We start from the raw sequence: 17,690 nt of genomic DNA, 5'->3' as shown, positions 1-17,690 counted from the left end.
GCACTATTAACCTTATTTTATGAGTGCTAAAGCTTCCAGAAGAGAATTTAAGCAACTTGCCAAAGGTTACAGAGTTAATTAACTGACGAGAGTCAGAAATTAATTTTCCCTTCGAAGTTTCTTTGCCTTCTTACCTTCCTGCTTTAATCATTTCCTCAATGCTAGCTTCAAATCTTTGGAATTTTGTTTTCCCTGGATAGCTCCTTCCTGAAACTTCTAACTTCTTTCTCCAATTTGGATCGATTGCTCTCTAGACTTGCTGTGTTTCTAGCCATCTGAAACTTTTTTCCCCAGGGATTTTTAGTTTTCAAGTCATCTTCTTTCATAGTTTACTCTTTCATTTGGCTAACTCAGATTGAATGGGACATCCTTAAGCTTATACTATGTTCTGTGTGGCTTTGAGAGCAAGTGCTGCACTGCTTGGTGTCTCTGCTGAAATCACATGGTCACCCACCTGCTTACGTCCCCAGCTCCAAGGCGTATGATTCTGCTGCCATTTCCCCCGTGAGGGTTGCAACTTTGTGAGAGGAGAAGCAGTCTGGATTCTCCTGCAGATACAGACATTCATCCCCCACTCTGACATCTTTCACAATTTAATTTTCTTCCCTTCCACCAGCCCCAAATCCTTGAAACAATCTAATAGATTACTCTGCAGCCAAAGTTCACCATGCTGCCAGGCCTCACTGCTTCCTGAAGATATCACTTGTTAATTGTTTTTATTCAACATGCTAAACAGATTTCTGGCTACATATGTGGCTGTGTTATTATCGTCTTCTTTCCCCTCTTGGCAAATGAATAAGGTCAGTGCTTACGAAGGCTTTTGTAATGCTCTGTTGTAAGAACTGACATTAAGGAACATAGTTCCTTTTCCCATTCACAGTGTATGTGACCAAGCTCAGGTGAACTTTTAGACCTGAGAAATTACTGAGACTTATGTGTATTACATTTATAGTTGAAAAACCATATTCCTTTACCAATACATTGTTTCTTTTAAACCTTAAAATTTAGTAAGTACTAGGAAAACCATATCTTCATTATAGAGGTGAGGAATCTAAGGCTCTGAAAGGCCAAGTGATCTGCTTAAACTCACACAGCTGGCAAAGGTATTGTTGGGCTTGGATTTCTTTCTGGGCTGCTCTTCTTTTGCCAGCCCCTAAATATTGACAGCACCTCAGCTCTGACCTTCAGTCCTGCTCCCCACACTCTCCTCATCCCCCAGGCAATCTCATACTCTCACTTTCAACTATCAGCGGTATGCTGATGATTTCTAAATCTACATCTCCATCCCAGATCACTTTTTTGAGTTCATACACTCCAATGCCAGAGAAATATCTCCACATGAAGGTCATGGGCATCACAAACCCAACATATTCTCAATCAAATTCTACTTCACTCAAGCCTTCTCTTCTTCCCATCTTTCTCCCCTCTTCAATTCTCTCACCCTCACCCTTGCTTTTTCCTTCCTTCCTTCCTTCCTTCCTTCCTTCCTTCCTTCCTTCCTTCCTCCCTCCCTCCCTCCCTCCCTCCCTCCTTCCTTCCTTCCCTCCCTCCCTCCCTTCCTTTCTTCCTTGCTTCTCCTGAATTCATGTTTTTCTACTTGATTATTTTTCTTAGTTTCAATTTTGGGACTTTAATACATGAGAAAATACATAATTTAGAACTTATTACTTACTTTCCATTTAATAATGGTAAAAGAAGAAAATGGTCATGCAGAGGGGAAAAAATGGCGTAGATGATAGAGGCTCTGTTTATCCCTGTGGCAATCAAATCAAAGTTGTGATGGAAACAAGGAGCAAACGACAAGGAAAAATCACCTGGGATCTAGAGGAACAAGCCATACAACTAGGGAGAAATCTAAGAAGTCACCGTGCAATAGCAGGAGAAAAAAAAAACAGTCATGCAGATGTAAAGTAAAGCATAAGGAATATGGTCAATAATATTGTAATGACTATGTATAGTGTCACATGGGTACTAGACTTATCGGGGTGATCACTACCTAAGTTATATAAATGTCTAATCACTATATTGTATGCCCGAAACTAATATAATATTGTACATCAACTGAAATTGGAAAGTAAAATATATTTAAATAATTTTTAAATAATTAAAAACACTAAAAAAAAAAAAGAATGCTAGAAAGGATACCCATCCATTTGAGAAAAAAACAAAATAATCAAAACTATCAAGACCAAAACTGATTGCAGCTCTGAAATACTTTAATAAAAAACAAATCAACCATGAAATTACTAACTTTGGTATTTGAATACAAAATTCTTACTAGGGTGAACTATTAGAAAATGATTCAATTTATATGCTCCATTTAAAAATGTCTGTGTGTCCTTTGTGTAGACATGTCCTCTATTCTGAAGCTGCTGGAAGAAATTGTCCTCTTTTCAGCAGGAATTTTGTTTTGTCTGATTTTTCATTTGTCTTACCAAAAGGAACTCTTTCTTCCTTCTTGTTGTTTTCTTCTGACATTTCCTTTTTAGGGTACAAACTTCACTCAGACAAAAATCCAAACAGTCCAGCTACTACTGTCTGTTTCAGGAAACAAGAGACCTGGGTCTGGAGGCTAGGCCTGGGGCAGATACAGCGAGCGAGACCAGACAGACCAATGTACATGCACATTGGACAATGTAATGTACAGACCAATGGCCATGGAATCTGGGTCATGGCATCATGGATGTAGGTCCAGAGAAAGAAGGCAAGGATATGGTCGTAGGGTTGGGTACGTGAGTCATGTTGGGCATTGGTTGGCAGCTTTGTGTTTACTGATCTTCCCTTCTTATAAAAGTTCCATGATGGTTGTGGATTCTGGCGACCCAAATGTAAATTCCCCCATAGCAGTGTAGAGTTCGATAATAAACCAAGAAAGAGAAAGACACACGAAGGCCCTCCACTGTATAGGGATTGTGTCTTCTTCTGAATTGAAGGTAAAATATGATTTGCCTTAGTCTTAAACTCAAACTAAGGAAATAAAAAAGCTATGCTTAGAACACTCCAGTTCTAGATATTAGGGTTTTGTTTTGTTTTGTTTTGTTTTGTAAAACGCCAGTGAAAGGGTAAAAAAAAAAAAACTTTCAAAACCAAGCCCAATCAAAGATTTAGAAGTGAGGTTGTTTGATATAAGAATATTTTGTGACTTGTTCTATAAGTCAAAACAATTAATCAAACAAAAAGTTCTTTGCTGTGTTATATTAAGAATCTCTTAATTTTTTGAATATTTGGGGAGCAATATATGACAAAGAATTTTATATCCTTTGTTATACTTGCGAGTTTTCTTTACAGTTGTGTGCAAAATTCTTATCTTTCCTTTATTCACTCTGCCCTCATTGGGCTCCTTAAGCCAACTATAGGCATAAACTACCTAATTTAAATGTTGTTTATCTCTTCATAATTCAAAATTGTTGCTTAGGCTTCAAAAGAAAGATCCAGAAAATAATGCATTCAAGTGGGTTCAGTTTTTCAGCTTTATAATAACCTTGCAGTCAACACACGAATTATAGATAAATGAAAGACAATGTAGTGATTCAGCCAATGATTCAGCTTTATATGTTGTAAGGAAGAACTGAACTAGTTTAAAAAGTAGGTTGGAGTCTGTGGCCATGCAACCCTGAATGTGCCCCATTTCATCTGCTCTTGGAAGCTAAGCAGGGTCGGGCTTGGTTAGCACTTAGATGGGAGACCACCTTAGAAGACCAGGTGCTGTAGGTGTCTCAAAAAAGAAAAAGGAAAAGCAGGTTGAATTGAAAAAAAAAATAAACAACAACAACATTTGGTCCTGCACGGACCATCAAAGAGAAGTGGAGATAAAATGCTAAGAATAGGGAGGGTCCTGACAAGATGGCAGATGGCACCAGAAATCTGTCTTCCTATTTGGACAAGAGTAACACTGGCCAGAAAAGAGAAAATATTTGCAAATCATTTATCTGATAAAAGACTAATATTCAGAATGTATAGAGAACTCCTTAAACTTAAAAAAATTAAACAATCTAATTCAAAAGTCCTTGAGGCAAAGGACTTACATTTCTCCAAAGACATACACAAATGGTTAATAAACCCATGAAAAGATGTTCCAAATCATTAATCATCAAAGAAACACAAATCAAAACTACAATGAGATACCATGTCACACCCATTAGGATGGCTGTTATTCAAAACAAGACAGAATATAACAAGTGTTGGTGAGGATGTGGAGAAATTGAAACACCTGTGCACTGTTGATGGGAATGCAAAACAGGACAGCCATTGTGGAAAATAAGATGGCAGTTCCTCAAAGAATTAAAAATAGAATTAACACATGATCTATATACTGTGAGTATATACCCAAGAGAATTGAAAGCAGTCTTGAACAGATATTTGGACACTCATGCTCATAGTAGCACTATGCACAATAGCTAAAACATGAAAGCAACCCAAACTTGTGAATGGATAAGCAAATGTGGTATATACATACAATGGAATATTATTCAGCTTTGCAAAGGAAGGGAATTCTGATGTATGTACAATGTAGATGAATTTTGAAGATGTCTTACCAAGTGAAATAAGCCAAGAAGCAGCACTGATTAGCTATGTGAGTGGATCATCTTGAAAGGCTGCCCTCCAGCTCAAGTAGAACTACCCCAGTTTACACTGCATGAGCAGAGACAGGGTGTTCTGCTCAAAGTCTGAAGTGACTGTTGTTTAAGCCACTAGGCAGCGAAGGTGTCTGATACATCATTCATGAGAGGTGGGATGTATGGATAATCATTCCATACCCTGGAAAGGTGAGGTGAATGCTCTTCTGCTGTTCCTTGCTTTGCCAATTTGTAAATCTTCCACGTGTCTCCTTTCCCTCATCCCCAACTTCCTTCGAGGAGTTACTGCTTCTTGGCTCTTGCAACTTATTTCTAGTGTGCAGGAGCATTTACAGGGGGTGGGGGAGGGCGGGGTGTTGATTTAATTGAGGATAGTAGTCTCGTATGAGGGGGACACGCATTTGGAATGTACAGGAAAAGCATAATATCAAGAGTGGGAGAATGAGACTAATAACTACTTTCCCTGAATCAAAGGCTTTTTTTAAAAACGAACCTTCTTACTTATCGTAACTTTTATGTATAAACAGATACAATATATGTTACAATTTTTTAATAAGCTAGATGGAAAGCATTATTTTGCTTAATAACAGAATTCCACCCCCTTCCTGTACCTTTGGGGCTGTGGTTCCTGGGACTAGAAAGCTGAGATGAAATACATTGCTCTGCATAAGAAAAGTGTGTGAACTGAACCCCCAAGTTCACTGCAGTGTTCTTTACAATAGTTAAGACATGGAAACAGCCTAAGTGTCTATCAACAGATGAATGGATAAAGAAAATGTTATGTATATATGCAATAGAGTATTACTGAGGCTTAAACAAGAAGAAAATCCTGCCATTTACAACAACATGGAGGACCTTGAGGGCATTTAAGCTAAGTGAAATAGGTCTGACAGAGGAAAATAATCACCATATGACCTCACTCATACACGGAATCTAAAACAACACCACACACACACACACGTACACACACACACATACACCTGAGCTCATAAATATAGAGAACAGATTGGTAGTTGGCAGTGGAAGAGGGTGGGGAGTGGATAAAATGGGCTAAAGTGGTTAAAAGATCCAAACATCCAGTTAAAAAATAAGTGAGTCCTGGAGATGTAATATACAGCATGGTGGCAATAGTTAATAATATGTATTGCATATTTAAAAATTAAGAGAGTACATCTTAAAAATTCTTGCCACAAGAAAAAAATTATAACTGTGTGATGATGGATGTTAACTAAACTTATTGTGGTAATCATTTTTCTATACATATATATTGAATCATTATGTAGTATGCTTAAAATGAATATAATGTTATATCAATTATATCTAAATAAAAAATTGATAAAATGCTACATTAACGTGGAGCGGTGGGGGTGGGAGAGAAAAGTGTGTGGAGCTTCTGTGGCTGACTTGCTGCAGGAGAGGACTTCAAGGAGTATAGAAATGTCCAATGGGAATTAATTAGACTTGTGACAGAAATCCTTTCTCATCTATATAATCTACTGTAAACTCTGCATTGCTCAGCAAAGGCTTCCTGGAGTGAATTTACTTCATGGGGCTGTAAAGAAAGCCAAATGCCAACTGGAGGAAACCATACTTTCTTGGGGTGAGGGACCACGCAGGGTAACACCTGGCCTCTCAGTGGAAAGGCATTTCGAAGTAATAAAAGCTTTTGACTTGGCGACATTTAATAAACTTTTTATTCTGAAAATTTTCAAATCTATAAAGGTACATAGAAAGATAGAATAAAGAATTTTCATCTATCCATCATTCAACTTCGACATTTTGACAACCTTGGGTTCATTTTTAAAAGAAACATTGTAATTTCCTATGAAGCAGGATTTAAAGACACAAGAATTGTTGTGGAAATTAATTTTTTTAATGGCAGTCATCTTAGAGAATGGTGCTAGAAATATATATTTTTTTAAAGAAATTGGAAATTAAAATGTTTTGAAGCCATTTGAAATCATATGATTAGTAGAATTTATAATTAGTTCCTAAGATTTGAGGTGCTATAGCACTTAATAAATGCAGTTTTTCATTCCAGCATTTTCTTTTACCACCAAACGAATTTGACCTGTAGAAAATCGGGGGGGGAGGGAAATAAATGAATGAAATAATTAGGACTTACCAGTTCTATTTTTTTTTTACATTATCTTGTTCCAAATATTAAAACTTCCATTCCACCCCTATACTACTGCCAAATTGCTACATATTTAAAATCTACATCAAATAATGACCCCCTTGTTCAGTACAATCTATCAGAAATAGTTAAGATTTGGATGAGTCTCTTAGGTTAGGGCCTCAGTTATGCTTCCTAGCTTGGAAGTTGCATTCATTTATTCATCTACAATATTTATTAAGTGCCTGCTACGTGTCAGGCACTATTGCTAGGTTCTTGCATGAACAAACAGAATGCTCTGCAGCTTGCCAGAGTTAACTCCAGTCACCAAATGACAATGAATCATCAAATATACGAAGGCGAGAGCATTCAAAAGGCAGAGAATCCAAATAATATTTTTCAATGACTAAATAACTAGACTAGTCAACTGCCGTAGTCTAATTCCCTCAGGGCTACTTTGACATCAAATTCTGAGTCAAGGTGGTAACACGGGCCTTTAAAAAAACATCACTCTTTGGGAAGAGAGACAAAAGTTAATTTTTAGGAAATAGGGTATAAGGAGGAAAAAGACTAATAAAAAAACTCCCTATCTTGACTCCGCTTGAAAGTGATTTAAGCATTTCAGTCATTGAGGGAACCCATTTAAAACAAGTGGAAGACTAATACTAGGATATGAAAATGGTACTAAAAAGGCAACATACTGAAGCATGTTCATCAGAGGGCTTTATTTTGTGCTGCATGTGAGAGAGACAGATTGCATTAATGTCAACCAGTCAGACACATTAATGCATCATCCTGATCAAACACTCTCAAAAACCTCTTGAGAGATAAGAATTTTATGGAGAAGAGTCATTTCCATGTGATATTTACAAATCCATGGGGACTGGCAGGAAGAGACTGAAAGACAAGACTGAGTAAGCCATTGCCCTCTTGCCTGAGAGAAACAGGAAGAACTGAAATTTAAAATATGATCAAGAGAGCTTAGAAAATTAGGTAAACAAATAGCTGGCCAACTTTGATAATACAGCCACCAAAAAGTCTAATTATTTTTCATAGGGGGTGTTTTGGAAATTTTGGATAACTGGGTAAATTGTCCAGACTTAATTTATAGAGACTAAAATAGCTTTCCACCACTTTGAAAAATAAATTATTGTTTTAATATCGTGGTGTTGACAAGAGCATACAACTAAGTACATTGCATAGTCACGCTGAGATCGGGCTTAGGGAAGTCAGTGTCTGGTCAAACACATACCTCTACTACCCTAAATCATGGCAAAGTTAAGATAGACATAATTGACATGTCGCATGTTTATTTGGTATATCACATGACCACTCCTGCTGTGGCAGACATCCTACGAAAATCACAGAATTCTTTTCTATCCAAACAGGCTTAGTCCTTTTAACCTAGATTCTGGGAAGCTGACTATCAATCGATTGGTGTAGGCTGGCAATTAAAAATCATTTGCTCTCCATTTGTTAAGGTATCTGGGAGAAAGTACCAAGGAAATAGATGTTTTTGGAATTTGTTGCAATATTCATAAATTAAAGAATTTCCCTCAACATACCAAGCATCTCTTTTACAAAGCATTCATTTCTTTTCTTTTCTCAATATCTCGCTTGAGTTGACAAAGGGCGCAGAGAGGGAAAAAAGACAACAACAGGAAATCGCGGCAAATAGATCCCTGTTAAAAAATAGACAAATGAATCAACACGTAGCCTATAAATACAGTCACACAATTTCTTGCATTTGTATAGCTTTTCAAACCTCTTTAAAATGTACATTTTACGTCACTTGTTTATCATGAGAATTCTCTGGTATTATCTCCATTTTTCTGAAGACTCAGTGAAATCGAATGATTTGCTAAGATCATAAAACACATTGGTGTCATGCTTGGTCTATCTCTTCTCAAGCTGGTGCCCTTTTCATAATATTACATCACCTCAAATCATCTGCAGTTTACAGCTATAGTCCCAGCCCTCTATCGCCTGTTCTGGAATGGTTCCCTTTAAAGCCAAGTGTGTAATGCGCCAATTTTCTATAGTTTGTGAGTAGTGCCAGATCAGGCCTCACCTAGTATCCCTCTAGCCATTTTCATTGGCATCTCTCATGTTTGTTTTGTAAAGGAGGAGGCCCAGAGCACGAGAGGGACATGTAAATCATAAGGAAAAGAAGAAAGAAGAGATGAATAGTGTTTGGAAAAGCCATGGAATGCGCTACTTTGCAAAGTTTTGAGGGCCCCCTCCCTGGAAGAATCCAGGTGGCCTTGAAGGGCATCTTGCTCTGAGCAGGAGGCACTGGCTGCTTCAAGGGGTCTAGTCTGACAACCAGATTCTATGACTTTGTGTCTTGATAGGCCGAAATAATTCTGAACTCCGGTTTTTAATAGCACTAATTTTTTTTAAAGCATTGAGCAAATACAGTTCCTAATTTACACTGTAAGCAGAGAGAGAAAGAGAGAGAGAGAAGGAGAGAGAGAGAGAGAACTAGGGTAGATTCAGTTTATAAGGGTTAGGAGCACTTATGTTGAGATTATGAGTGATTTATTTTTCATGAACTTTTTTATTGCTATTGTGATTTTGATTCTCATCTGACAGAGTAAGCATGTGAAACAAAGAATGGACAAATGAATAGCAATGTTAAAAGTCTTCTAACATTGTGACTCTCATCAGATAGAGGAATGGATATTTAGCCTGAATTCAGCCTGTAGCCTTCTCTTTTTCCCTGAAAAAAGAATCCATATTCCTTTAACTCTTTCTCATAGTTCTTGTGTTTTTGTCTTTATTATTTACTTTTTATTTTTTTTAGTTTTTAAATCTTTACTAAACTAACATTTATTGAATAAACATAATATGCCACAAAGAATAAAATATTCTTATTTTACTTTTCTGTTCCAGCATGTCTAAAAACTACCTCAGGCAGTTTTTAGGAGAAAAAAAAAATCCCACTATGATTTGCTGAGAAATCTAGGGAAACAAATAGAAAACACACTTTGATTCTAAATCTGTTTTGTCCTATAGAGATGAAAAAATTTTTTTCTATTTCACAGAGAGAAGAAATGAACTACAGGTTTATATCACGCTGAAATTAATAAGAAACATAAATGCCTTGACCAGAATAGCTTCTCAGGAAATGGATGCCAGAAGTAAAGATTCTGTATTCATCGATCTGTTTGGTTAAATGGGACTGGTGTTTCACTGGTTAAAAAAAAATAATAAAAAAAAGTCTTGTTATGAGCACTCTTTATAGAATCACTGACTCAGCAAAAAAATGAATGTCTTGTGGTTTATGGTTGAATATACATCTACTCAGGAAGGCAGGATAATCAAGTGAGAAAAACCAGACTTCGGATTTAGAATAAACCGAGCCCACTTTCTGGTATGTCTGTGTTTGTTCTGTGACCTTCATTAAGCCTGTGTCCTTCCTGGTTTCCATATCTATAAGGTGGCAATGATAATCCTAGTACCACAAAGCATCTGTAAGTAGTAAGTGAACAAATATATGTCAAAATCATATTCCAGCACAGAGTTCAGTCGGCATTTGTTTCTTTTCTTTCTCCTTCTCTCCTGCAAAGACTGAGCCAAAGGGATGCTCTCTTGTTTCCATGAAGGGAGGGGCGGAACAGAGAGGCTGCATTGTAGCAGTTCCATGGAAGTTTGCATAGATGTGAAAGGGAAACAAAGCAGAGAGCCTGTATTACACAAATTAGTCCCAGGAATTACTTCCAATTTAGAGGTCTATTCTTAGGAGGAAGGATAGAGATGCACTGTTTACAAATATACTTTTACTTAATGTTTGCCAAGGAAACTTTCTATATCATAGAATCCTAGACCCAGAAGTGACCTTAGAAATCATCTTGCACAACTTCCTCATGACAGATGAGTAAACCAATGCCATAAAATAATTTATCAGAGTCAAAAAGTTCGCTATTGTTTGAGTTGTTCCCAGAACCTTTATCTCCAGAATCCAGCTAAGTGCCTCTTCCTTTATACTATTTTAGGGTCAGGGATCACTTTGGGAAACTGGCCTCACACTCAAATACAGAACCACATACACGTGACGCTTTGCGTAGTTTCAGAAAGTTCATGGTGTAGTTACAGAGTTAAGAGTAGCATACATGAGAGAAGCTGGGTGAGTAGCATACATGAGAGAAGCCAGGTGTGTTGAGAAAATCAGGTCCTGAGCAAGCACATGGGAACAATGAAGCCAGGGCCCTGAACATACCCTGGCCTTGAGAAAACAGTCACATCATTTTCCGAGATAAGAACAGAAATAGTAATTATTTATTGAGAATTTATCACTTGCCAAGCCCTGTGCTAAGTAAGCCATTTCCATGCATTATCCAAGTGATTCTTACGATACCACCATAGGTGACGGAGCTGAGTCTTAGGTAGTTTAATTACTTGTGCTCAGTCACATGGAAACAACGAGTCGGGTAGAGGTTAAATTTCAAGAACAAGTATCTATCATGTAACTTCTTTGTTTAAAAGATTTAACGGCTTCCTCAAAGTAAAAGCTGGAGTTCTTATAATGGTCTGTAAGGCCCTCGTCAGTGCTCTGACAGCATCTTCTTTTATCCCCTACCCCCCATTCCTGCCCTCTCCCCGTTGTTTCTGCAACGTTTCAGATAAGCTCTACTTTAAAGCCTTGATTCTAGCTCTTTCCTCTACCTGGACCTTCCCCAGGTGGGTCACGCTCTCATCCTTTTGGGTCTTTACTTTCTGACTGAAGTCTTTCCTGATAGCCTTATTTAAAAATAGAAACTTAAACACTCTCTTCTTTCTCCTTGTTTTATTTTTCTTTGTAGCACTTATCATCACCCTATATGTTATATTTTTACTTAGTTATATTATAGCCATCTTCTCCCAGTAGAGTGTAAGCTCTATCATTGGCAACTATCATAGTAATAATTGCTCCGGTGAAGAATCTTCAATGGATGTTAGAGCTAGTAGATAAAGGTTTGATGAGAAACAAGATAGTTATATCTCCTTATAAGGTCCTTATCCATTATAAAAGGGAAAATAGCAACTTTATAGTGGAGAATTTTGGCAGACACTAAGCAAGCAATCAAAGTTAACGTCATCCATATGTGATAAATTGATGTCATGTGCTTCCTGAGATGATGCATGGCAAACAGCATTGCTCCTGTGGAGTTTCTGCCAAAATGTACAACCAAGGCTAATCATGAGGACATGTTTGACAAACCAAGGTGAAGGATCATCTACAAAATAACTGACCTGTGTTCATTAAAAAAAAGGAAGACGAGGAAAGACTGGGAAACTGTTTCATATTGTAGGAGACTAAAGAGGCATGACAACTGAACATGTGTGACTCCAGATTAATTGTATTTTCCTCTAAAGAATAGTATTGGGATAATTGGTAAAGTTTAAATTAAGATCCATAGATTAGCTAATAGTATTATATCAATGTTAAATTCCTGATTTTGACAATTATATCATAGCTGTATAAGAAAATGTCCTTGTTTTTAAGAAACACACTGAAATAGAGGTAACAGCACATTATTTGTAATTTACTCTCGAATGATTCAGAAAAAAATAGAACAGATAGAGGAAAGAGAAAACAAAGCAAGTGTGACAAATTTTTAATATTTGGGGAATCTGGGCAAAGAGTATTCAGGAAGTCTTTGAACCATTTTTGCAACTTTTCGTTAAGTATGAAATTATGTTTAAAAGAGAAAACCGTGTAAGCTCCAGGAAGACAGAGATTTCGATTTCCTCGTTTTGATTGCCAACGTGTCTCTGGTATCTGCCATAGTAAGTGGCATAGGTACGCGCTCGATAAATCCCCGTAGAGTGAATGAACACCAGCTTATGATTTAACAAGTTTCTAGGTGCTCAGTAGTTCCTTTTAAATCAATCAATGAACACTGGCTTGAATTACCAATGAGGCAAATGTGCCAGCTTTGAGGGGATCTACTACACACGCATTTTTACCTAAGGCTTTCTGAGAAACTGTCCTCTCTCCTGAAGATTCGAAGGGTCCTGTCTGACTCTGAATAAAGCCAGGAGAAGGGCTAAGGGCTCTGTGCTGACCTCCACCCCTCACCTACTCACCTCCAGGAACTTTTTCAGAGATATATCTATTAGATCAATAAAAGATTTTTATTACTAATATATTCCAAAGTGTAGCTAGCTGCACAGCCCCTGTAAATCACTTCAAAAGTAGGATGATGGTAAAGAAAAGACTAGGTCAAGCCATGAAGGTGAGGAGGGCAGTCGTGGAAATCCAGTTAGACTGAAGAGAAGCCCTTGGGTGTGTGGGCTACCACCTGGTGGGGGACTCATGGGCGACTCACCGGGATGCCGTATCGGGTTCGATACATGGTTCTCATGGCGACACTTGATCCACAGAGGCAGCATTCATTCATGTCAGAGGCAATCTGACATGAAAGGCACAGGGGAAAGAAAGTCCCACAGAGGCCTGAGTTACAGAGAAAGCACACAGAGGAATTAGTCAAAGTCAGCATGGTTTCTACTAAATTACACTACTTTCAAACAGATGCTCACTCAGGAAACGGCCTTAATGGACCATCTGAGAAAACAATGTGGTCATCTGACTCTTTAGGCCTTGCTTCTGGGAAGTTGGGAAAAATTTGCATGTCATTACATCAGGTCAGATTTAATTGGAAAAGCTTCTGCCTTGTCAATCTGTGCATGTCTAAATTATCTTTCTTCCTTGCCCTTGTTCACAAATTTGGGCCATGCTTGCATAGGAAGTTTGTGCTGTCAGGATGTCTGAGAAGCTTTTTGAAAACTATGGGAGAATGTTTAGGGTCCGAAAAGGCTGAGTGGAGAAATCTTTGGGGCCAAAATGGAAAAAAGAAATAGGGAATAGATTCCTGATAGTCGTTCAGGCAAAAAGTAGAACCTTGTTATCAGTATGAGGATGGAAGCAAGTAAGTTAAAGGATATTGGTATCAAACGTTTAAAAAGCTTACTGTAATTTCTCTTTAAAAACTCTGCATAAGACAAAAAAGGGCTTACAAAAATGGCAATAAACAGGAAATTGTTCTCAAACACGCTGAGTTCAAGCCTATTTTGAAAAGCTCTGGGATGGAGTTTTGATATGGCTGTACCCTAGATAAGATCAGAAGAAAGTCCCAGTTTTTGATTTTTTTTTTTTTTTTAGGAAGAACGTTTCATCAAAGAACTTGGAACTTCCATCATATACAAAGAAAGGAGGCTGTTCTCTCAAAGACACTGGAAAGACGAGCTGCGCAGAGTGTCTGCAGCTCACACAGCAACGGACTCGGAAATAAGAAAATTTTTCTCACATAAAAGTGTATTTGGTTGTGTAGAAGAATCAGAAGTCAGTGAAGTTAAAAACCTACAATGCTTCCTGAAATGGAACAGCCATGGAGTCTCCCTGAAAGCTGAATAAAACGGTCAGCACTGCAGCAAAGAAGAGACATAAATAGAAGACTTGAGAATCGTGTCCAGAACATGTGAAATTTTAAAAGAGATGATGGATCTGGACAAGGATTACAAACCCAAGGCCAGGCGGGTAAAATAAGCGAGTGAAATAGGTTGGAAAAAAAACACAAAATAAACATTGGTGGATGGAGGATGTAAATACGGCAAAATGCAGGGTGACTATCCTTTTTAATGGGGTCAGCTCATACACTCAGCAGCAGCTGACCTCTGCCACTTGAGAAGGAGGACTCATCTTTCCTGATTTTCCAAATCTTCAGGAAAAGCTGGAAATCTAGGTTGAAAAGCTAGATTTTTATGTGAAACTGATTTTTAGATATTTCCTTCTACATTAAAATTAATACATCAAGAGGACTCATTATGTATAGGACACACAAAACATATCGGTGGCTAAATTCAGCCAGATTGTGACTTTTGAGTTCGACAGTAAAACGTGGAAATCAATGAGAGGATGAATAAACAATTTTTATGATGTTACCAATCTGCATTACTACTAGTAGTCAAGGAGAAAGCAACTACTATATGTACTTACAAATCCCTATGCTATCACAGCAGTCAAAGGCGCCAGTTTGCCAGTCACTGGCCATTGCTCCACCTGCACCATGTCTTGGCTGCGATACAACTGGATTCATTTTTAAGGATAAGTTCAAAAGAGCAGTGCCTGTGAAAATAAAGCCAAAAAAGTATTAAACACCTAACTGTATTGGTTGGATATCATGTAGATCCCAGCAGAGAAGACATTTCATCACACCTCTCCTGATTAGGGATGCTCATATTCCACTAACTTAGCATAACAGTTTTAGACTATTGTCACTATTTGGGAATTAAATACATAAAAAAAGAGATGAAGGTTCCTTTTTCAGATTTTTCTTTTTCTTTTTCTTTTTTCTTTCTTTTGCACCATCCCGAAAATGTCTATTTTGCATTAGAAGTGTTTCTATTTAATGGCAATTATAAACAATTTTTACAAAGCTATTGCACAGACAGTATTTAAATTGCTTCTTGAGAGGACTCTGTGAGATAGAGTTCTTTACTTTTCTACCAAATTGATATTAAAACGGATACTTCTTGCTAATGTCAACATTCACGGCGTAATTATTAGTGGTATCCTGGTAGGTAAAGTTTTCATAGAAGACCTGGGTTACTTAAAGAAAAAAAATTTCAGATTTCCTTTGGTGAAAGTGTCGGGTCAGAAGCCTATAAAAAAATAGGCTTCAAGGTCACACAGAAAAAAACCAGTGGTTGCAAAACCACTAGGAAATAATATCCTTTGAAGTGGCACCTACACTTGTTTTATTTCATCCGGGGATAAAGTCTCATGAGCTCCTACTCAATCAGAACTCAAGAGAGAAAATGTATTTGGTTTCACAATTACGATTGTTAAAATTTTCTTCTTTATTACTTAAATTTTCTTCTTTGCTCTGTAGTCTCGGTCCCTGCTCACGTCCAGCACTTTCCATGCAAAGCAACTGCTGTGTCCTCCGCCCCATCACCCCTCCGCTTCGCTGCCTTTGGTTTTCCTCGACTGCGCTGCCAGGGAAGGCCCCAATCAAAGACTCTATCGCAGGGCTTTCTCCTCCTGGCCATGCACTAGCTTCTTCCTTACTGCTTGGTTAAAAAGCCAGATTCTTGCTTCTGATTCACTAGCAAGAAAAGTCATGAGAATGGATATAGTATTGCCTTGCCTAATCAAGTGAATTTAAACTTGTGCAGGATAGGGCACAAACTTTTTAGTTTTTGTATAGGAGTATTTTGCGATTCTGGAAATAATGGGGTTTTGTTAATTAAAATCTTCTACATAGCAGATATTTTCCACAGGTTTCTGTCTATAGACATTTTGTCTTAGAAAAGCACTGCCATGTTGCTAGCTAACATTTGTGGTATAATTTTTAAAATACAATAGAAAACCTGCTTATAAATAACAAATGTTCCTTTTATTTTTCAAACTTTAGTGTGGGTAAGAATCACCTTAGGGGCTTGTTAAGAATGACATACCCCTAGAAATTTGGATTCAATAAGTCTGGAAAGGGATTGAGGGATTGGTATGTTTAATAAGTGTTTCCTAAGGGAGAGGGGTTGATAAAAAAAAAAAAAAGTGAGAGTGGTGAAGAGGACCACCACAACAGTATTATTGCCTAATCTGACTGCTTTTAAATCTAAATTTTATTTTTTTCAACTTTTTCCCCAAATATTGATTCCTCTGAGAACCAAATCAAAGTAGGACGAGAAGAGAAAAGCATAATTCACTCAACATCTGTATATCTGGCAAGCCTGGCTTCATTTTGGTATTGGGTATAGCTACAAAGCTAGATGGACTGGAACAGAAATTTGAATGAGAAGGAGAAACTAAGAAGAGAACTCACAAGGTGGGAATTTCCAGTAGTAAAATGAAGAACCTAAAACTGCAGAGACATTTGCTTATCCCCAGAAGGACAGGTATAACCCGAAGAGGAAGTGGTAGTATTTACCTGCAGTCAAAATAAGTCTGTACTGAGAATGTCCTTGGCTCCCTGGGAAGTATAAGGGAAGCATTTTATCCAGGGTCCTGAGCAGAAGTTCAAGCATATGCTCCAGGAGCAAATCCTCCCCATTCCACCCTCCCCCAAACCCCCCGCAAACTAGCAGACCTAGAATTATCATCTGGTTCTAGAGAAGTTGAGAAGTCTGATTGGGGGTCATAGGATTCTTGTCTGGGCACAGAAAGTAGAGCATTCTAGGCCTGGAAATAGTGTGAGGAAATGCCTAGGGGAAAGAAAGACAGGGGAATACATGAGGAACAGTGGGAAGAAGCTTTCTGGAGCAGGAGGTAGGGTCGAAGCTAGCGGGCAATGTGCAGCTAGGTGAGTATCAACAGCGCATTCCTACACCCACAGGAGACATTGCTAATTGATACCCGAACGTGGGTTCTGTCTTGCATATGATTTATCTAACTGATCCCAGAACGTAAGATTTATCTCCACTGGACATATCTTAGAATCCCAGAAAGGACAGTTTGTAGAACGCTACTATCATTTGATCAGAGTTAGCACATGATGTGAATTCAATCTACTATCCAAGAAATAGTTGCAAATACAAGAAGTTGTACATGTAATTTGTTGTTAGACATTGAATGTTATGGCTGTGCCTCTAACCTCAAGGGTGAATTATCCATTATCTTTTAAAAATACACTGGGAAAACCAGAAAATAAAAATGAGCAGAAAACTCCTGCTGCTACTGCTGCTGCGTGTGTACACAATTAAAGAAGGAAAAATGTACCAGTGAGGCTATATGCTTAAAAACATGCTATAGGGAAAAAAAGACTCAGTAGAGCCAATCACGATGAGTTTAGCCAATATATCGAAATGAAAAAATCGAAATGAAAAAATACCGAAGTTCTTTTCAAGAGAACCCTAAAGCTAAAAATTACTTGGGCAAAGATTATATCTTAAATATTGTTTCGGTTCTTCATAACTATTTGCACTGGACATATATACTGGTTGGTTGAGTATGTTGGAGTAAGGATAAAATTCGCTGGTTTGATGTAAAGAAAAAAAATACCAGAGAATAA

The 17,690-nt window shown here is 37.8% G+C and overlaps 1 protein-coding gene and 1 pseudogene across 2 annotated transcripts; one reads left to right on the top strand and one right to left on the bottom strand.

The window, feature by feature from the left end:
• The first annotated feature begins 3,595 nt into the window (after window positions 1-3,595).
• Window positions 3,596-3,714, top strand: LOC118608738 (annotated as a pseudogene).
• Window positions 3,715-6,253: 2,539 nt separating this feature from the next.
• PLAC8 (placenta associated 8) lies at window positions 6,254-16,797 on the bottom strand. Of its 2 annotated transcripts, XM_016156257.2 has the most exons (6): window positions 16,770-16,797; window positions 16,611-16,652; window positions 14,675-14,803; window positions 13,008-13,132; window positions 8,259-8,375; window positions 6,254-6,648 (listed from the first exon to the last, which is right to left on the bottom strand). In XM_016156257.2, the coding sequence occupies exons 1-5, from the start codon at window positions 16,780-16,782 to the stop codon at window positions 8,271-8,273; spliced, it is 414 nt and encodes a 137-aa protein (XP_016011743.1). In that variant the 5' UTR covers window positions 16,783-16,797; the 3' UTR covers window positions 6,254-6,648; window positions 8,259-8,270. The 2 variants fall into 2 exon arrangements, with proteins under 2 accessions (XP_016011743.1, XP_016011742.1); XM_016156256.2 differs by lacking the exon at window positions 16,770-16,797 and having other exon boundaries at window positions 16,611-16,722.
• Window positions 16,798-17,690: the final 893 nt, after the last annotated feature.

The sequence above is a fragment of the Rousettus aegyptiacus genome, unplaced genomic scaffold (genome assembly GCF_014176215.1).
Source record: "Rousettus aegyptiacus isolate mRouAeg1 unplaced genomic scaffold, mRouAeg1.p scaffold_m13_p_10, whole genome shotgun sequence".
NCBI lineage: Eukaryota > Metazoa > Chordata > Mammalia > Chiroptera > Pteropodidae > Rousettus > Rousettus aegyptiacus.
This window is presented reverse-complemented; position numbering and strand designations above follow the sequence as displayed.